The following is a 15,658-nucleotide window of genomic DNA, read 5'->3' on the forward strand; positions in this document are numbered from 1 at the left end:
ATTTACATATTTATAGATTACAGTATTTTAATGAAGGGAAAGGAGGAGGCGTTATTTGAACTTTGAACTTTTTTGTGTGTAAAAACCACATCAGACGCACATTATTGTTCCAAACAATATTTTTGTAGCTATATCTCATTATATGTTTGAAGGGGACCTTTAATATTTGTAGTAGTTTGTTTACGTTATATCCCCGCCTCCCTTCCTCGAAACAGCACTGTGATTGGTCCACACACCTGCCAGATAATCCGTCGCACCAATGAGCGACGAGATCCGTCGAACGTCATCATTAGATGTCGGAACATGTGTCACATGTGTCAACCAGAGACCTCTAAAGTCGTGCTGGTCGAAGCCTCTTGGTTGAAGCAATGACTGGCTGTTTTTTACGCGTGATTTAGCAGCGCAGCGCTAGTTTTAATGCCTGGGTGACGTATCTAGCATGAATACGGTCCATGTGACGCTCCGGAGCTTCACGTCGCTGTTAGCCAGAGGCAGAGCTCTCTCCGCTGCTCCGCCGGCAGCCACACGCTCTGACTCTCCTCTCCACCGGGCTGTTTTCCAGTTTTGCCGGGCAATGGCTACTTGTAACAACCACAGCAGCAGCAGCAGCACGGACGCCAGACAGCTGCTGGGTCCGAAGAAAGTCAAGAAGCAGAAGGAGCCGCTGCGGAGAGTAAAGACCAAAGAGTACCGGAGCAAACGAGGAGACGTTCACGGACCGTCCACCGTGTACCTTCAGGTGGTGGGAGCTGGAAGCAGAGACAATGCTGCGTCACTTTATGTCTTCTCAGAGTATAACAGGTACCGTGCACTGAAACAGACTCATTGTTTCAGGTTTTTACCTTAAAACCCGAGCGGTAGCTGCAACGATTAGTCGATTAATCGATTAGTCGATCGACAGAAAATCAGTCAGTAACTGTTTTCATCATCGGATAATTGTTTGAGTCATTTCTTAAAGCAAAAATGCCAAATATTTGATGAAGAGAAACTGAAACCAGTAGATATTTATGTCGCTGAAGTTGTTAAAAAAGTTAAAAATCCTCCAGACGTGTTTTAAAACGTGTATAAAATAATCACTTTGAGTCATAATTTGTGTCTAATATGGTTTTTCCACACAAAAAAGTTCAAATGTCTTGTTAAAATCATTAAAATAGCATCTGTTCCTTCCCCTTCATTAAAAATTCCAGTATATATAAATATGTAAATGTATGCTCACTTCATTAGGAACACCTGTTTCAATCAATAAAACACAGCTCTGCCATGAATTCTACTTTTATGAAGCTTCTACATTTTCACTTGTTGATAACGTTGTCAGAAAGCTGATTAATCTACTTTATGTTTATTATTGAAGTTATAGTGGGTGCTGGTGATGTACTGGAGTGCATTATATTGAATGGTGTTCCTAATATTTTGTCCACTCCGTTAACAAACATGAGGGGGGCAAAATATTAGGAACACTTTTCAATATAATATAGCTGCAACGATTAATTGTTGATTAATTGATTATTTGATTAACAGAAGGTTAATTGGCAACAGTTTAAATAATCGTTTTATTGTTTCAAGCAAAAATGCCAAATATTATAAAGTATGACCTCGTTCCAGCTTTTCAGATGTGAGGATTTGTTACATTACTGATAGTTATCTTTAGGTTTCGGACTGTAGTCGGACAAAACAATTTGAACATTTTCCACTAACTTCACGCATTTTTTTTTTTTTTTTTTACATCAATTAATTGATTAATCGAGAAGATTATCAACAGATTAATCGATGGTTCAAATAATCGTCAGCTGCAGCCTTAAAACTGATATATTAAGATAAAAGTAAAGTGGGTGTAATTTGATTATGGAACCTCTGAATTATAATTTAAGACTTATTGTCTATTTCTGTATCATATTCAGAAGATAACACATAAATGATATAATATTCTATCAAAACCTGAAAATAAAAAGAAGATCCACAGTAACTATAATATTATTCTCCCACAGGAACATGAGAATAAAAATACATTTACTATCATTTTTTATTTTCACCGTCGTGCTGCTTGAAACTGAACCGATCCTTAAAATCTTCCGTCCTGTTGTCTTCAGGTACCTGTTTAACTGTGGTGAAGGAACACAGAGACTCATGCAGGAACACAAGTAAGCTGGTTTGTTTGTATTATTTTATTCGGTCTGACGGACAAAGACACGCGGAGTTATTCTGACTCTGTTTCTCTGCGACAGGCTGAAAGCTGCTCGACTGGACAACATCTTCCTGACCAGACTGAGCTGGGAGAATGTCGGAGGTTTGTCAGGTCAGTAACATCAAAAAACAATCCATGCAATTCACTCACTTACTGTCCCAATGACAGTCATACTCGATACTGAGTGATTGATTGTATGCCATTGCCATGCTGCATGTCTTTCATTAACGTCTGGGACACACTGGAAGCGTGAACCTCAGCAGTGCTTGCAGCGTCCACACAGGAAGCGTGTCTGCTGCGGTGCTTCTGCTACACTGGCAGCCCTGTCTCTCTATCGTGTTCCCTGTCTGTTTCTGCGACGCACACTTTGCTGCTCACGCATCCGGTGTGTCCCAGATGTTAGAGATTTATGGTAAAACTTATGTGTGTGTGGTCTCTACTGCAGGGATGATATTAACCTTGAAGGACACCGGTGTTCCTGAGTGTGTTCTCTCTGGACCTCCACAGCTGGTGAGAAACCGAGTCACACAGTTCGACACGTCTACTAGAAGTTTAATGTAACATTTACTCACTTTACATCCGCTGTCTGTTATTCTCATCAAAAGGAGAACTATCTGAACGCTATCAAGTCATTTTCTGGACCGCTGGAGGACATCAAGCTGTGTAGGTTGAATTTTCTGAGCTGATTTAGATAAAAGCATCATATCTGTTTGTTGTTTTGTGATATTTACTGTGATCGTTTACTTCCAGCGGTGCGACCGTACACCGAAGAGGCGCACACAGACGATACGATGACAGTTTATCAAGTGCCGATATTTGGTGAGTTCAGATGTTCATGCTCCTGTTTGTTATTCAGTCAGACTCGTGAAAGTGTTTTTAACTGACTCTTCTGTGTTCAGCCAAGTCGAGGGACGGCGGAAGACTGTCCCCCCCCCGGAGTCCTGCCGACAGCGGCCAGGACAGTCCAGGTGAGTACGAACCGAAGGAGAAATCCTGATTAAAAGTCTGGTTTTAATCACTGTTTATGAAATTGATCTGGTAGTTAAAGGAGTTAAAACTCGTTATCAAACACCTCAGTCAACTCTCTCTGAGAGCAGAGTTTCAACCCGACATCTGCAAGAAATCAAATCCTTTGTCCCAGATTCGTACTTTATACCAGTTCTAACTCTGTGTGAAGTATTTAGGTCTTTCACGCTGAAAGAAAAGTCAAAATAAGGCCAACATGCAGATTTAAAAGATGCATGAATTTTGAGTGTGGTGTTGAAGGAAGCTGATGTCGTTCCCACATCGTTCATTCACTTCCACGTTAACTTCTAACCAGTGAGTTTTGGTTTCTAACGCTGCAGTCTTCTGTAAAAGTTTGTGGTGGTCGTCCTGCTGCTAATTAGCTTTAGCTAAGCACAACGTTTCCAGTCACTGCAGTAAAGGCTGGTGCTGTCGGTGGTACTGAGTACTGCTCACGTAGCACTGAGGAGGTCATAAAAATGTTGAACTATGGCAGCAGCCTTCTATATCTATAAACAATCACAGTCCCAGTGATTTATAAGTATCCAGGAGCTGCTGCTGGTAGTTTCTCACAGAAGAATAATAAAGCAGTATAGAGTGGAAATAAAGATGCTACTTGCTGTGTAGCTGGAAAAAAGCAGAGAAATGTGCAGAAATTGGTGTGACGTCTTCAGTATATGAGTGAGTTTAAAGTTTAAAGTCTCACATTCCAGATAAATAGATTAATTGTAAAATGAATAAAATAAAAATTCAAGACAGAAGAGAAACCAGTAATAAGGGACGTAAAGGTTTAATTATTTAACTATAGCTGAGTGAAAATAAAGGTTTCTAGTTTAGATTGAAATGTCTCAGATTGATTGTTGTAAATGATTCCACAGTAGAAAATGCTGAAAGTGTTTGTTAATCTTTGGGATCGTTCAGTGTTTCTCGTTCACATTAAAACCAGTTTAACAGTTTATTTGTTTGAATTTTCTTGCAGGTGAAAAACGAAAAGTAACACGAGATACCTCTCTGGTGGTTTCCTTTATATGCAAGGTAGGAAACTGTAGGAATCATCATCATCATTATCATCATCATCATCATTGTGTGTGTGATGTATTGACATTCTTTTGAATTCATTTTTTCAAACTCTTTTCTTTTGCAGCTTCATCCTAAGAAAGGAAACTTCCTGGTGGCTGAAGCGAAGGAGCTGGGTCTGCCTCTGTGAGTAGACCTTCATTACATCAGACTGTTATTGATCTTCTATTAAAGATCAGATGTTTCTCCTGTCGGTGATCAAACTGTTTTCTCTGCAAAGCCTCTGAACTCAGTTTGACCCTGATGTGGTATTTTAAACATTTTTTTCACTTTCTAGTCTTTCTAAGTGCAGTAAAGAAACATATATTTGAAAGACAACATTTTACAAGCAGACAACCATTAAATGAACCATCAGATCCATACAGCTGCGTACAGATGTCTGATTGGTAGTTGTATTAGTTGTCATGATAGTTCTGGGTTGAGTTTAATTTATTACTTATAATGTAATTGTAATTATTTAATTATATGATGCAAATTTAAAGATGCTGAACATTCTTGTCAGACAGATTCAATCAGGCTGTATTGTACTGGTGTTAATCTTTTATTGTTATTGTCTTTTAACACTGAAATCCTTGTATTTGAACGTGATTATAGCAGAGCTGCAGTGATTTATTCTGGTTATTGAATCAGCTGTTGATTAGTGATGGAGAAACAAAGCTTTCTGAAGAACTGTGCTGATATTAGTTCACTGTTTTATGAAGTGTTTTACAGTCGAAATGATGACATCTGCTGGGCAACTGTTGTATTGCACTTGTATAAATGGTCTTACTGCTTTCATCACTATTGTTTAGTTCAGTAAAGTTTATACTGATGATTTTAAACAGAGTCTGCAGCTGATTTTTAAATCCTTTGGCAGACTGAGTGTGATGTAACGAGGCCTCATTTAGAAATGAAGCGTTATGGCTGAAAAACGTCAGAAAATAGAGAAACATGCCCAACAAACAGTCCAAAACCCCAAAAATATTCACTTTATAATGGGGGGAAAAGCAGAAAATCCCCACATTGATAAATTACTTAAACAACCATTAATAATTAGCATTTTAAATGTTTTGTAATAGTGCTGAAGATCCTTGATTTTCTCCCTCAGGGGCACCGCAGCCATCGGTCCTCTCATCGCCGCTCTGAAGGACGGGAAAAGTGTCACGTACGAAGGGAGAGAGGTGAAGTATGAAGTTGTGATTCTCTGATACGACCTCAGACTGTATCTGTATGTGCTGACGTTCTCTCTGTCGTCCTGTAGATCCGACCCGAGCAGGTCTGTACTCCCACTGATCCAGGACCCGTCTTTATTATCGTCGAGTGTCCGTCTGAGGAGTTTGTCGAAGCTGTTTGCAGCAACCGGCAGCTGAGAAGGTAACAGTCAGATCATCTGTGTCGTACGTTTTCTAAAGAAATCAGAAATATCTTCAGCTGAGTTGAACTGTTTGTATTTTAATTCACTCTGTAGATACCAAACAGGAGGGACAGAAGACGCTGCTGCGCTGGTGGTTCACATGACCCCAGAATCTGTTCTGAACACAGATGAATACAAAGAGTGGATGGAGAGGTTTGTATTCTTTCATACCAGACGCCATAGAAATTTATCCTTTTTACCCTCAGTTTAACCAGTGGTGGAAAGTAACTAAGTACATTTACTCAAGTACAGTTTTGAGGTTCTTGTACTTTTACTTTAGTATTTCCATGTGATGCTACTTTATACTTTCTACACATTGTTAAAGATGAAACCAGTGGTTTCCAACCTTTTTGTCTTTTGGTGTCTTACAAAAAGCAGTGTGTAGTCGGGGTCACATTTCACATGTCTATGAGTTGTTAACAGCTCCACCAAATAGTGATTTTTCCCTCTAAACTTCTCACATGCTTTCATTTCAATAAATGTTCAAATGATCCAATATTTCAGCAAAAATCAAAGATTAGAGAAAAAGTCCAAAAACTGAAAACAGATTTGTGTATCAGAACTTTGTTTTTTCTTCTTTTCTCTCCCATTAATCATCTCACCACCCCTCAGATATATCTGCTGACCCTTTGGAGGGGCCCGACCCCTAGGTTGGGAACCACTGGACTAAACTAGCTAACTGTATATAAAGTAGTGTAAACTAGCTCCACCTCCAGCAGCTACAACAGTAACATGCTGCTCTAACACTGATGCTTCACTATTAATAATCTAATGATGTCATATATAATAATATATCAGTCAGTTTACTGCAATACTTTAACTACATCAAGCTCATAATACTGATGTACTTTTACTGTAGTAGGATGGAGTATTTTTACGTTGCTGTATTGATACTCAAGTAAAGGATGTGAATATTTCTTCCACTGAGTTTAACATACTGAAGCTGAGAGTTTTCTGTCTTTCTGCAGGTTTCCATCAACGACAGAACACCTGATAGTGAACGAACACGCCTGCACAGTCCACAACATCAGAAGTCACAAGATTCAAGCTCAACTGAACATGATTCACAGAGAGATATTTCCAGAACTAAAGCATTACAAAACAAAGGTAACACTGACCAGACCGTTCTTAGCTTACATTTCTAATAACTAATAATACACATTCACTGTATTTATTTTCTGTAAATTTAATATATGTATCAGGTGAAAACACAGCATAGCCTTCTAATTTCTTATATACTGTACATCAGATATAGGTTACATTGTTATTAATTGATTAGTCAATCAACAGAAAATTAATCTGCATCAATTTTAATAATTAAATGTTCTCTGGTTCTGGCAGCACAGCTGAGGATTTGCTTTTATGTGTTTTTATTATTCTAACTTGAACATTTTTTGACTTTTGATGACATCACTTTTGGCTCCGGGAACTTCCAAATGCATTCGTTACCATCAGTTAATGTAAAAATGAATTAACAAATTAATGAATAATGAAAATTTCACACAAAGTTCCCTCCAAACCTTTCTTATATTTAGTTAAAGGGACACTCCAACAATTAAATATTACGGTTTCATTAAGTTCAGAGACTTTCAGGAGACACATTAACAAAAGAATGGTTAAAAACTGAAGCAGCAGAGGTTGAGATACTCTGACTTTTCATTCATAGTAAGAGATCAAGCTCCAGAAACGCTGGATCCTTCACTTCCCATAATGCAACTCAAAAGCATTGTGTGTTACTCCACATTCACGTGATGTAGGACGGATGGACAGGATATGAAAGAGTCCCATGTTGAGGACTTGTGAACGTTGTCTGACAACTCAGGAAGGTTGTATGAGGATTTAAAATACTGTACATTGACGAAATTACATAATATTGATTTAAATTTGGGTTTAATTACCTTTAACAACAGTCTCCTGTTAACGTGAGACGTCCAGGTTTGTTTGGTTATCACTTCTGTATACATTAAATATAACATATTATGTATAACATATATTAGAGCTGTCAGAAAAATCCCAGTTTATCAGTCGTAATTACAACTTGGACGTTGACATCAACAATATTTACAAGTCGGAAATTTGTAATTACGGTAACTCCAATTTGACAATTCGACCCTTCCTGCTGAGCCCACATTTTTCAAACTCTATGACCCACGAATTTGAAGTTTCTAACATTTTTTAAGACTGTTTATTTAGTTTTATTTTAATTAAGTTTAACTTAGTTTTCAGCTGTCTGGCATCCCTTTTTGTTCTTGTTGTGTTCTACTTTGTTTTATTTCTCTGTATTCCCTGTTTTGTATGTCTTTTTTTTTATACATATAAACAAAAATGGAAGTTTAAAATCCCAATTTGAAATAACCTTGATGACATCATAATTTCCTATGTGACATCATCAGGGGTTAATTCCTCAGGCTTTAGAAAAGTCAGTGTAGTGCACCTTTAACCTGCACCAGTGTTGGATTAAACACTACATTTATCACCTGCTGTGTTTAGTAGCAGCTATATTTCTATCTTGTATTTTTTTAAGCAAAGTTCACAAAGTGATAAATCAGTGATGATACATAAAGAAACATTTTTTTCCCTCCTGCAGGAGCCTCAGGCCGCTCTGCACGTCCCCAACGTCAGAGCCGAGTGTCTGCTCAAGTTCCAGCTCAGACCAGTAATGGAGTGGCAAAGGTCAGTTTGTCCTTCGATCCCCCCCAATTTACCCGACATTACTCCGCAGCTCCGAGTCACAGAAAACAATCTGGGACGGACGGTTGCACTTTGCCACTTTCTTCTTCTTCTTTTTTTTTTTTTTTTAAACCTAGTCGTACGAGTGTCAGTGTGTTTTCTCTACAATGTTTCTGTCGAGCGCTGCAGAGGCGCATCAGGGTCAGATGTGAAGAGAATGGGTGTTTTTTACCCAGCAGTGTTTTCTGCAGGCAGTGGTGTGTGTCTTTGACTCTTGTTCCTCATTCGTTAGAGATGCGATCCCCCCCTGCAACACAGAGGAGTTTGTGAAAGAAGCTTCTGAGGTCCCGAACTTTCTGGAAGAAGTGGACAAGTGCAGGCAGATCTGCTCGACTGATGCTGCAGAGCTTTCTGGTGAGTTTTCTTCTGGAGACGCTGCAGGATAGTTTTAGCTTTTTAAGCCTCACTAAAGGAATATTGTGTAAGTGTGTAAGCGGACGATCCGTCACTGATGTTTAACATGAATTAAATGTCCTTTTTTTGTGGTTTTTCAATCAGAGAAATACCCAGAGGTGGTTTTCTTGGGAACAGGATCAGCTCTTCCAATGAAGATCAGAAACGTCAGCGGCACTTTAGTTAATATCAGGTGAGGACGTTAACTAACCAGGAACTAAATATAGTTATATAGTATACCTGTACAACAGTTCCTGGTGCTAAAGACGTCTCTGTCATGTGTACATACGTACGTGTAAATACAAAGAACAACAGGATTTATTGATTATGATGCTGTGCTGTTTTCACTGCTGTCTTTAAATCTGCCGTGGCTCATATTTGCTGAACGGTTCTTTAGATGATAGCAGACAGGAGAAATTACAGTTAGATGATAAATACATGCATTTTTTTATATGAATTGATATTTAGTCAGTTTTGGTATTTATTGTGAGAACAATTCAGGTTAAAAACAGATTATAATAGTACTATTTCCTACAGTTTTCAGGAGCCTTTATGCAGACTCACCTCCGTTTCTCCTCATCTGGAAGAATCAGAAACACACTGCGGAGAGTTTACTGTTTACAGTAAATAGCAGTGAAGTGTCTTCTGTCTTCTTGCAGCAGGAAAGTCAGAAATGCCTTAACGAGTAGAAAGAGAATCAGTTTAAACCCTTAAGACTTATCTAATATGACATCAAATGTAGATATTCTAAATGTAGCAGCCCCTGGTATCAATTAACAGACGTTGAGTTCAACTTTTATTCTTTGAGTACCGTGAAACTAAAACACAGCAAAAAAACCCCATCAAACTTCGTTTCCATACATCACAACTACAATAGTATTAAAAAAAAAACATTACATTTACCACGTTAAACACAGCAGAACTATAATTCATTACTACAGTTAAAAAACACGTTATATTTATTACATTTACTTAAAACCACGTTACAAATGATACCATGAACATAACACGCCAAACCACCAACTAAGGGTGCAGATATTGTGGATGAGGCCTCGGACAACTGCGCTCCATAAACAAAAACATTACATAACGTCGTTACATTTTAAATTTAATTTCACTCGGTTAACTTACTTTGTATCTGCTCTCTCAGCAACCTGTGGCAAACTGGCGTGTGACGTCACTAAAACTTTATTAGGGTGCGCCAACCCACCCAGGAACATGAGTAAAAACACAATCGGCTCCACTTAAATGTCTTCATGCATCCTTTTATACACATTTCCCTAAAATTCAGCTTGACATATTTTGTACTTTTGGAAACATCAGGAAATCATTTCCTGTCTCATGTACCTAAATCACATTATTTATAAGGTTATAGGAGGTTTATGTCCAGTTAGACACCATGCATTTAATTTGTTGTGCAGTAAAGTTTGTTTGTGTTTCAGCTGTAAGAACTGACAGATCAGTGAGTGTTGTTTTTTAATGAGTGTCTGTGTTTGTACCTGCGTGCAGCCCGAGTCAGTCGGTGCTGTTGGACTGTGGAGAAGGAACCTTCGGTCAGCTCTGCAGACACTACGGTGACGGCGTGGACGAAGCTCTGTCCAAGATCTCAACAGTCTTCATCTCACACCTGCACGCCGACCATCACACGGTAAGCAGCTGGACAAACACTACACAGTACAGTGTAATGTATGAAATACCAGATCAGTTCTGTTTAAAGCCTGTTAATATTGATGCATGTATTCATCTTCTTGTCTTAGGGGCTGTTAAAGCTGCTGTATCAGAGGGAAAGAGCACTGGTATGTATTTATTAATGCTAATACGTTGTTTCCTTTTGTTATTTAATGTCTGAAAACTGGAGTTATTTCAGGTGAACAAATGTGGATAATGAGAAAGTAGTCCCTTCTATTCCATATCAGAAATATGTTTTATCATCTTGACTCGTTTCTGTGAGTATGAAACTCCTTCATGATGAAGTTTAACTGACCTACTCGTGTTTATTTCTCTCAGACAACACTAGGAAAGGCGTTCAGCCCCATCTACCTGATCGCTCCGGTCCAGATCATGTCCTGGCTCAACCAGTATCACGACCACTGCGAGGAGATCCTCAACCACGTCAAGTAAGTAGACTCAAAAACATCTTTAACATGATGACACACACTGACGAACCTACAGAGAATTATCAGTGACTCAAACAGCAAACAGACACAGTTAGCTTTAGACTAGCTGGTGAACATAGTGGAGCATTTAGCAGCTAAAGAGCCAGATATTTCCCTCAGGAGGTGGTGGAGACCAAAAACAGAGCTAAAAGAGAGTGAATATTGGACTTACATTCAGCAGGTGGACAGAAACACGACTCAAAATGAATGATAATGTTTCTCCGTAACTGCTGGATGTCAAAATAAGCAACTGTTTGCTAACAAGTTCAACTAGTTTTGCTTGTGCTGCCCTCAAGTGGCCAAAAAAAATCCGTTATTAAAGGTTATCAGTGTTATTTAACCTCATCTGTTTTGTTTTTCAGCCTCGTCCCGAACAACTTCCTGTGCGATGACGCTGAGATGCCAAAGCAGAGGACGAAATCGTTCATCCAAGCGCTGCTGAAAAAGAACGATCTGGAAAAGGTGTTGCAGCTGTTCTGAACATCACATCCTTTTAATATTACAGCCTTCAGAGTTTCACTCATCTGTATTTTGATATATGTGTGTGTGTGTCTCAGTTCCAGACGTGCACAGTGCGTCACTGTAAGAACGCCTTCGCCTGCAGCTTCACTCACCAGTCGGGCTGGAAACTGGCCTTTTCCGGTGACACTATGCCCTGCCAGCCGTTCGCACACATGGGTCAGTACCGTAGCTCGACTGCACGTCTTCTTCTGAATAATTTATCCGATATTTCTTAATGCTTTCGATCACTCCGCTCGCTGGCAGGCTCTTCTAATGGTTCCTACAGGACTCCACTTCATTGACTCTTCTTAAATTGCTCGACTGGACTCTGTCCAAGCAAAGCCTTGCAGAGACAGCATCCCAAAGCCGGTTCATTACTGACGGCTCGGCCCAGCAGACAAACGGGGCCTTGCTGACGCTTGATTACGACAAATACCTGATTAATTTCCTGTGGGACAGGAAGAGTCTGTGTTTGACTGTGCAGCTTTTGTGCGATTCAGGACTTTTTTTTGTTGTTGTTGTTGTTGTTGTTGCAGGAAAGAATGCAACCTTACTAATCCACGAGGCCACGCTGGAAGACGGGCTGGAGGAAGAAGCTTTGGAGAAAAGACACAGGTGAGGGTCACCAAGTACTTCTGCCAGGACAATACAGCAGCAGTTAAAGCTCATCTTTGCTGTTAGAAGTCGCAGTTATTTTTGAGTGCATTGATTTTTGCACCTTTTTATGATTGCAGAGTGAGTGTCTGTCTTCACAAAAGCATCTTTTTATGTCCTTAGAGAACAATGAAACTTAACAGAATTTCCTTCCTGACAGCACGACCTCACAGGCCATCGGTATCGGCATGAAGATGAAAGCCGAGTTCATCATGCTGAACCACTTCAGCCAGCGTTACGCTAAGATCCCGCTTTTCAGCGAAGACTTCAGCGACAGAGTGGGAATATCGTTCGACCACATGAGAGTAAGATACTTCATGTTCATTCATCCGACAGTCGCGTGTTCGAGGTTTGACGAGACGAACACTTGACAGCTGTCTGTGTTTTTTCTTCCATCAGTTGCATGTTGTTCTCTGTGCAGAATCATATACGTTCAGAGTTTGACATCACAGCTCGTCTGGAGCCGATCGTGCTCCACGATGCAATTTACACAAGTGTGATGTGGAAACTCGAAGCCTCCAGTGCACAAACACTGAGAACTGACTTTCCAGTGAATTAGGAGACATCTTGTGTCCACAAGTTAAACTTTTGAAATGAAAAATATTCATTTATTGTGGATTTTTACAAGAGAGAGAAATGGAGAAGATGTGATTTGAGGATTATAATGAGATCATTTTTGGTGGATAAGCCATATCAGACACACAAAAATCATTCAAAGCAGTATTTTTATGTCTAAAAACATGTCAACATGGAGGGGATCTTTAAGATTAGGGAAATTATTTTTCCAGTCTGTACAAAAGCTCAGACAGACTTGTCAATCACATTATAGCTGAGTATCGAAGCTGATTAGTTTTTGAACACAGAATGAAATGTGAATCAAAAACTGTCCAGATATTGATCAGATGTTTCCTGACCTAAAACAGGAAATTAGAAAACGTAGCTAATTTCAGACGCTGTTTTAAGGAGGCAAAGTTCTTCCAGTTTTGCAGAAAAACATGTTTAGATTTCTGCAAACCTGTAAAAGTTTGGACAAACTTCCTCATTCAAAGGATTGGGAAGTTTTTTTTCCAACTATTAAACCAAATCTCAAGGCTGGATTCTGAGCTGTGTTGTTGTGTAAAAATAAAAAAAGTTTCAATATCGTTACAGTGACTTAAGGCATTAATCATCACCCTGATCTGTCCCCTTTATATTAAAAACACTCTACTTCCTTTCACACCTTTTATATTGAAACTCTCTCTTCTCTGACATATTATTGATGAGCTTCTCTCCTTTAACATTTAAAATTCACAGTTTCTCCGTTTCCTCTTCCTTCAGATTCGCTTCGGAGACTTAAAAACTCTCCCTCGGCTCATTCCTGCACTTCAGACCCTCTTCGCTGAGGATATCGGTGAGATGGAGGAGAGGAGAGAGAGGAGGGAGCTGAAACATTCCAGAGGAAGCGGCTTCGACGCGAACAGCGAGCAGAAGACGAGCGGAGCGGACGCAGCGGCGGTGGGCCGAGGCGCCAAACGAGACCAGGAGGAGGCGACGACGCACGACGTAGAAACTAAGAGACTAAAATCCAGCTGAAGTCTGACTCATCAGTATTTCACTAAAAAAGAGAAAAAGGACTTTAACTGAGAGCATCCGGAGTTGTTTTATTTAAACAAACCTTATTTTTGTTTGACTCGTGTGGTTTAATGACAGATGCATGTATATTTCCTGCATTGTAGTGTACAAAGAGCAAAGCTGTGAGCAAAGTTGTTTTTTCATTAAATAGAATAAAACAGTACCACACAGTCACACAGTTATGTCCGATCCATTTGTTTGTAATACGTCCATATCATTAGACATCAACATCTGTGGTTTCCAGCTGTGTTTTGTGTTTATTGAGGTTTGAGACAGAAAGAAAAAAAAAAAACTGACAATTTGACTCCATCAATATGAAGCATCTTCATTAAACATGGGTCTGTATAGACAGGAGACAGGATCCTACTGGAGGAGTCTAGATGATGGTGACGGAAACTGATCTTCCTGAACATCCTGAAGGTTCTTGGTGGAGACGGGGAGGAGGTGGGCTGCATGATAGAAGGTCTGAAAGACTTGAAAGAATTGCAATGATATTTAAAGAAGAGCATCCGGAGACTGATCGGCTCGAGAAGCACAGGCAGAAAGATGATTGGTCAGTTACAATATTGTTAATGAAAGGACTAAAAGCGGAAGATTAGAACAAACAGCAAAAATGCACCAATTGAAGAATAAAAGAACATGAGTAAAGATCTTCCTTATTGAACGCTCACCAAAGCCTTAACTTGAGGTTTTTCAGCAGGATTGGTCTAGTTGGTTGTAACCCGTCAGAGAAGACAGGCTGCAGGTTTATCCATTATGTTTTGACCTCTGCTTGATTGCTATCTAGTCTTCACACACTCAATCACAGCAGGTGTTCAGGTGTAACAGCTGATGAGAGTCATGTGTGGTTTGTTCTGTCATAGCTGGAATCTTTTTCGGTTATTGTGACGATTAATATACTAAAGATCAGCATCACACTAATTGAATTCCTATTTGTGTGTTTGTTTTTCTCCTAAAAACAAATATGTAGATATGTGCATATTTTTACCAAATTTGAATTTGAAAAATAGCTTTTTTGCATATATTTTTCAGATTTGTTGCTGTTTATGCCTTGTATAGCACTTCTTAACTTGTTAAGAAAAAGTGCTTTACAAATACATACATTATTATAATTGTATAAATTAGCTGTGCTATACCAGGTAACTGCAGACTGGTTGGGAATCACTCATCAAGATAACTATTTTACATGTAGAAAAATGAATATTTTCACCAAAGACTGCTGGTGTTGCAGAGATGTTTGAGTTTTTTTATTTTTATGCATTAATAGTCCATTACTGGTCTTTTTCAGCATCAGATCCTGCTTTTTTTTTTTAAGTTCATCTCTGAGCTGCAGGAGAGGCTGAAGACCACAGCAAATGACAGAGGTGATATTGAAAATGTCCACACCAGTCCACATGGGGGCTTCAGTGAGCCATCAGAGCTTTCATCAACCAGTTACTGAGGCCTGAAGGAAAAAAAAAAAAAAATCAGCCAACATGGTAATATGCACAGGAGAGGAATGACTTATTATCTTCTGCCACTTGAGGGAGCGTCGGCTGCAGGAATCTCCTCGTAGCAACAGTGAGGGAAGAACTGATTTCAGCCATTAGCGGGGTCAGGTGTGTATAACTGACAGCTTTGTTAAAACCATTAAGAGATATTGAAAAAAAAAAAAAAGTCAATGTGTGAATCGTTAAAGCATCCTAAATGCGGTTCGACTTGTACATGTTTGCCTTTTGATCTGACATATGACAGCGTCTGCAGGCATGAATGAACTTTGATTTCAGAAGCCTGACCTTTTCGATTATAGAGAAGAACTGGCCCTTCGAGAAAACATTTATTATGGCTGTTTTTTTTTTCTTTTTTCTCCCCTCTAGCACTGAGTTTTCTCTGCGTTGACCTTGCTTGCATCACTAGTTTAGCTCTCAGCTACGTTAAAATAATGTATAGAGCCTGTTTTTTTTCTATCAGCTATGG

The 15,658-nt window shown here is 39.3% G+C and overlaps 1 protein-coding gene and 2 long non-coding RNA genes across 4 annotated transcripts in view; 1 reads left to right on the forward strand and 2 right to left on the reverse strand.

Annotated features, from left to right (window-relative positions):
- LOC122966360 overlaps nucleotides 1-1,813 on the reverse strand; it is a 9,490-nt gene extending 7,677 nt beyond the window's left edge. Inside the window, exon 1 of the long non-coding RNA XR_006398375.1 lies at nucleotides 1,803-1,813. This is a non-coding gene — a long non-coding RNA (uncharacterized LOC122966360). The remainder of the gene's footprint in view (nucleotides 1-1,802) is intronic.
- elac2 (elaC ribonuclease Z 2) lies at nucleotides 291-13,876 on the forward strand. Its single transcript, XM_044330516.1, has 24 exons — nucleotides 291-801; nucleotides 2,088-2,138; nucleotides 2,223-2,293; nucleotides 2,628-2,692; nucleotides 2,788-2,845; nucleotides 2,933-3,001; nucleotides 3,082-3,150; nucleotides 4,167-4,222; nucleotides 4,332-4,390; nucleotides 5,352-5,424; nucleotides 5,505-5,617; nucleotides 5,712-5,810; nucleotides 6,626-6,764; nucleotides 8,245-8,330; nucleotides 8,620-8,741; nucleotides 8,886-8,973; nucleotides 10,290-10,428; nucleotides 10,538-10,576; nucleotides 10,788-10,897; nucleotides 11,299-11,398; nucleotides 11,494-11,614; nucleotides 11,974-12,052; nucleotides 12,252-12,396; nucleotides 13,409-13,876. Exons 1-24 carry the CDS (start codon nucleotides 440-442, stop codon nucleotides 13,661-13,663), a joined length of 2,568 nt encoding a protein of 855 aa, XP_044186451.1. The 5' UTR covers nucleotides 291-439; the 3' UTR covers nucleotides 13,664-13,876.
- LOC122966359 lies at nucleotides 13,712-14,624 on the reverse strand. Of its 2 annotated transcripts, none has more exons than XR_006398373.1 (2): nucleotides 14,374-14,624; nucleotides 13,712-14,167 (listed from the first exon to the last, which is right to left on the reverse strand). It is a non-coding gene; the product is annotated as an uncharacterized LOC122966359 (long non-coding RNA). The 2 variants fall into 2 exon arrangements; XR_006398374.1 differs by having other exon boundaries at nucleotides 13,712-14,175.
- Between the last annotated feature and the right edge of the window lie 1,034 nt (nucleotides 14,625-15,658).

Source organism: Thunnus albacares, chromosome 17 (genome assembly GCF_914725855.1).
Source record: "Thunnus albacares chromosome 17, fThuAlb1.1, whole genome shotgun sequence".
Taxonomy (NCBI): domain Eukaryota; kingdom Metazoa; phylum Chordata; class Actinopteri; order Scombriformes; family Scombridae; genus Thunnus; species Thunnus albacares.

What these genes read in the sequence shown, in the direction of transcription:
- elac2 (XM_044330516.1), top strand. Translation starts at nt 440, where the DNA reads ATGAATACGGTCCATGTGACGCTCCGGAGCTTCACGTCGCTGTTAGCC. An exon ending in ATCAGAGGGAAAGAGCACTG is followed by an intron (nt 10,577 to 10,787) that starts GTATGTATTTAT and finishes TATTTCTCTCAG; the next exon opens with ACAACACTAGGAAAGGCGTT. An exon ending in CCAGCCGTTCGCACACATGG is followed by an intron (nt 11,615 to 11,973) that starts GTCAGTACCGTA and finishes TTGTTGTTGCAG; the next exon opens with GAAAGAATGCAACCTTACTA.